The 3,720-nt window shown below is 33.7% G+C and overlaps 1 protein-coding gene across 1 annotated transcript; it reads left to right on the top strand.

The window, feature by feature from the left end:
- The first annotated feature begins 1,316 nt into the window (after nt 1-1,316).
- LOC131874428 (putative ripening-related protein 6) lies at nt 1,317-1,628 on the top strand. The gene has a single exon (XM_059217806.1). It carries the CDS (start codon nt 1,317-1,319, stop codon nt 1,626-1,628), a length of 312 nt encoding a protein of 103 aa, XP_059073789.1.
- The last annotated feature ends 2,092 nt before the right edge of the window (nt 1,629-3,720 follow it).

The following is a 3,720-nucleotide window of genomic DNA, read 5'->3' as shown; positions in this document are numbered from 1 at the left end:
TAATTAATTAGACATTAATTTGAATAGCGTCATATCTTTAAAGAAAGGTAAATTTGAAAGTATATTGAAATGAACATGATAGCAGAAATCAACTCTTCAATATCTCTTGCTTGATAGTCTTGTTTATGTTTATTTCAAAGTTTAATCTCATATCAATATAACAAATTCTTATCTACTTTTTTTTTAATATATATACTCTTATTTTATAGACACTTGGTTAAAAAGAAGTTGTCAACATACCGATTATTCAAACTGATGATTTGTAATTTACATTCTAGTCTTGACCCCACACCACCCCACCCGACCCTACCCTACCCTACCCTATATACTTATCTATTTCCTTATCTCTATCTTAAACTCTCCCTCTATTTCTTCCCCTCAATCTATTTATCTCTTTATCTCTATTTCTTTATTTTTATCTCCCTCTACTCTCTCCATTTCTCTATTCATCTCTACTTCTATCTATTCTAAAGTAACCATTTGCATCTCTTGTTTAAAAGGAAATGCTACAAAGTGTGACAAGTCAACATGCCGACTATTCAATCCTCACGGTTTTTTCTTAATCCTTTGTGATGCGGCACCACTTTCCAACTAAAACGACAATAAAACTCGAAAACGAAGTTTAACGAGGAAAAGTGAAAGGCCTTCACACAAATTTCAGGAGTGCATTCTAAACTCAAATTGTATGACTGTGCATTCTTGTTCTTTTACTTCGAATCATACAAAGGAAGAGACAATCGAAGACTATCAAACCAATCAACAAGTAATATTTGTTTTCATCTTTAAAGATTTAAGCTAAATTTCATGGCCGATTTCAATGTCATCGATGCCAATGATGGCGTGGACCAATATTGGTTTGTTAAGTTTGGTAAAGAATGTCTAATACGTAAAGTGAGTATATCATCTCCAAGACCATACTACTCTAAAATTGAAGAATATTTGTGTCGATCTTTAAAACCGTCCAAAATGGACCGGGGATTTACAGGTTATAACATACTCGGCTGTCGATATCATAGATATAATTGATTATGTTTCTGTTTCCCTAAAACTAAATCTTTCAAGAGCGGACAATGGATAAGGCAAAAGTGTGATTAGCGAAGTAGAAATGTACAAAATTATTAACGCCTGTCGATGTAATACATGAAATATATTTCTCTTGCAAATATATATAAGATAGTGAGTGAGTGGTCATCATATAACAATGACTAGGGGTTTCGAGAAAGGAGAAGAGAATGGGGGGATTGAAATGGGTGTTGTTGGTATGCTGTGTAATGATGATGACAATGTGTACAAGTGCGAGTGAAAGGCGGGGAAGAATGACGGTGAACAGCTTCGAGAAAGGAGGAGATGGAGGCGGACCTTCCGCTTGTGATGGGCACTTCCATTCCGACAATGATCACTGGGTGGCTCTTCCTCCTCCCACCTTTCATCACAACTCCAACTGTTTTCGCAAAGTGAAAATGAGTGCGCGAGGGAAGTCTACGGTGGCCACCGTCATCGATGAATGCGCGAAGCCGTGTAAGGATGACATCGTGGACGCCTCTGAAAGTGTTTGGAAAGCCCTCGGCGTGCGCCACTTCGATAATGACTTCGGACTCATGCCCATCACCTGGCATTTCATCTCCTAGTGATCATCCTCATTCCGGAGATCATCCTCATTCCTCATGCCCATCACTTGGCATTTCATCTCCTGATCATCCTCATCCTCATCCTCGTGCATAATAATAACCTCAATCCACTTTACCACCTATTCTGCTTTGTCTTAGCTACTGTTCCATAATAATAACCTCAATCCACTTTACCAGCTATTCTGCTTTGTCTTAGCTACTGTTTTCTTTTTCTTGCACACGATCAATCCATGAATTACTTCTCTAGTTGTTCGCCACATTATTAGACTCAAGGCCAAGGTCAAGGCCAAGGTCATTAGAAGAAAATTCAAGATTCTAGACTCAGTTAGAGAACAGGATTAGACTCAATTAGATCAACGACTTAGGGTGGATTTTACATAGAGGCTATAAACTTTGTTGTAAATACAATCATATAATTTTTTTATAGTATTTATTTATTTATTAAATTAATTTGAACTAAATTAAATTAAAATTATATTAAATTAAAATTTATATTAAACTAAATTTATGTTGAAATTTTATATATATATTTAGTTTTTATTTATTTATTAAATTAAATTAAATGAAAATTTATATTACACTAAATTTATGTTGAACTTTTATATATATTTTTAAACTATTTTTTAAAATTATATATCATAAACATATTTTTAAAGAATTTTGTTAAAGTTTAAATTAATATTATAGATTTAATATTGAATGTTTTCTTTTTTATATTAAACTTTTACCTTTCAAATTGTATACCAAAATTTATATTTTTATTTAGTTATTTTTTTAATTCTAGAATCTAAGTTTCATGTTCTGTACTATTTTTGAATTTCATATTTTTACAAATAATATTATCATTATATTTAATAGTTATCTAAAACTATTGCACATCTTTAAATGTCTCTTATTATGGGACCCACAACATCTGACAACAGGTACCATGAACCATCATCTGTTGGATGAACAAAGATCAACGACTTAGGGTGGATTTCAACCTGAATGTGGGAAGTGAACACATTTGTGATAACTTCACCCGGAATTGAATGTTTTACATTTAATTAAATATAATTAAATCTATAAAGCTCTTTTTCGGGCACAAGTTTAAAATGATTAAACAAACTTAAAAAATAATTCCAAAAAGCGACTCGAGCATGGTGACGTGCCCGAAAAATTGCAAAATTCATGGGACCCATGACAACTGACAACATATACCATTGTTTGTTGGATGAGCACAGATCAATGGCTTAGGGGGGATTTTAGCCCGAATGTGGTAAGTGAACACATTTGTGAGAACTTCACCCAGAATTGAACATTTTACATTAAATCAAATATAATTAAGTCTATAAAGCTCTATTTCAGGCTGAAGTTGACAGACTAAAGAGACTTAAAAAATAGTCTGGAAAAGTGACTCGAGTGTGGTGATGTGCCCAAAAAATGGCAAAAGTCATGGGACCCATGATAATTGAAAACATATACCATCATCCCTTGGATGAGCACAGATCAACGACTTAGGGTGGATTTCGGCCCGAATGTGGGAAGCGAACACATTTATGAGAACTTCCCCTGGAATTAAATGTTTTACATTTAATTAAATATAGTTAAGTCAATAAAGCTCTATTTGGGGGTAGAAGTTGAAGGATTAAAAATAAAAAAATAGTCCGGAAAAGTGACTCGAGTGTGGTGACGTGCCCGAAAAATGGCAAAAGTCATGGGACCCATGAATACTGACAACAGATACCATCGTTCATTGGATGAGCATAGATCAACGACTTAGGGTGGATTTCAGCCCGAATATGGGAAGTGAACACATTTCTGAGAACTTTACCCAGAATTGAACATTTTACATTTAATATCCTTAGAATTTAGACTGAAGAAATGAATGTATTGTCCTTCGGCGATGAATAGATATTAATAATAATTAATTAAATTACAAGATGATTCTAGATATTTTGCCCTTTAGGTATTACTTTTGTACTTTTCAGAGTTTTCAAAATAAGTGACTCATAAATCATAATCGTATTTCATTTCACGGACAAACCAGTAAATCGAGGGAGATTCAGAAACAACTACTAGATTGAGGAATGCAAGTTGCAACAGAGATTGT

The sequence above is a fragment of the Cryptomeria japonica genome, chromosome 3 (genome assembly GCF_030272615.1).
Source record: "Cryptomeria japonica chromosome 3, Sugi_1.0, whole genome shotgun sequence".
NCBI lineage: Eukaryota > Viridiplantae > Streptophyta > Pinopsida > Cupressales > Cupressaceae > Cryptomeria > Cryptomeria japonica.
This window is presented reverse-complemented; position numbering and strand designations above follow the sequence as displayed.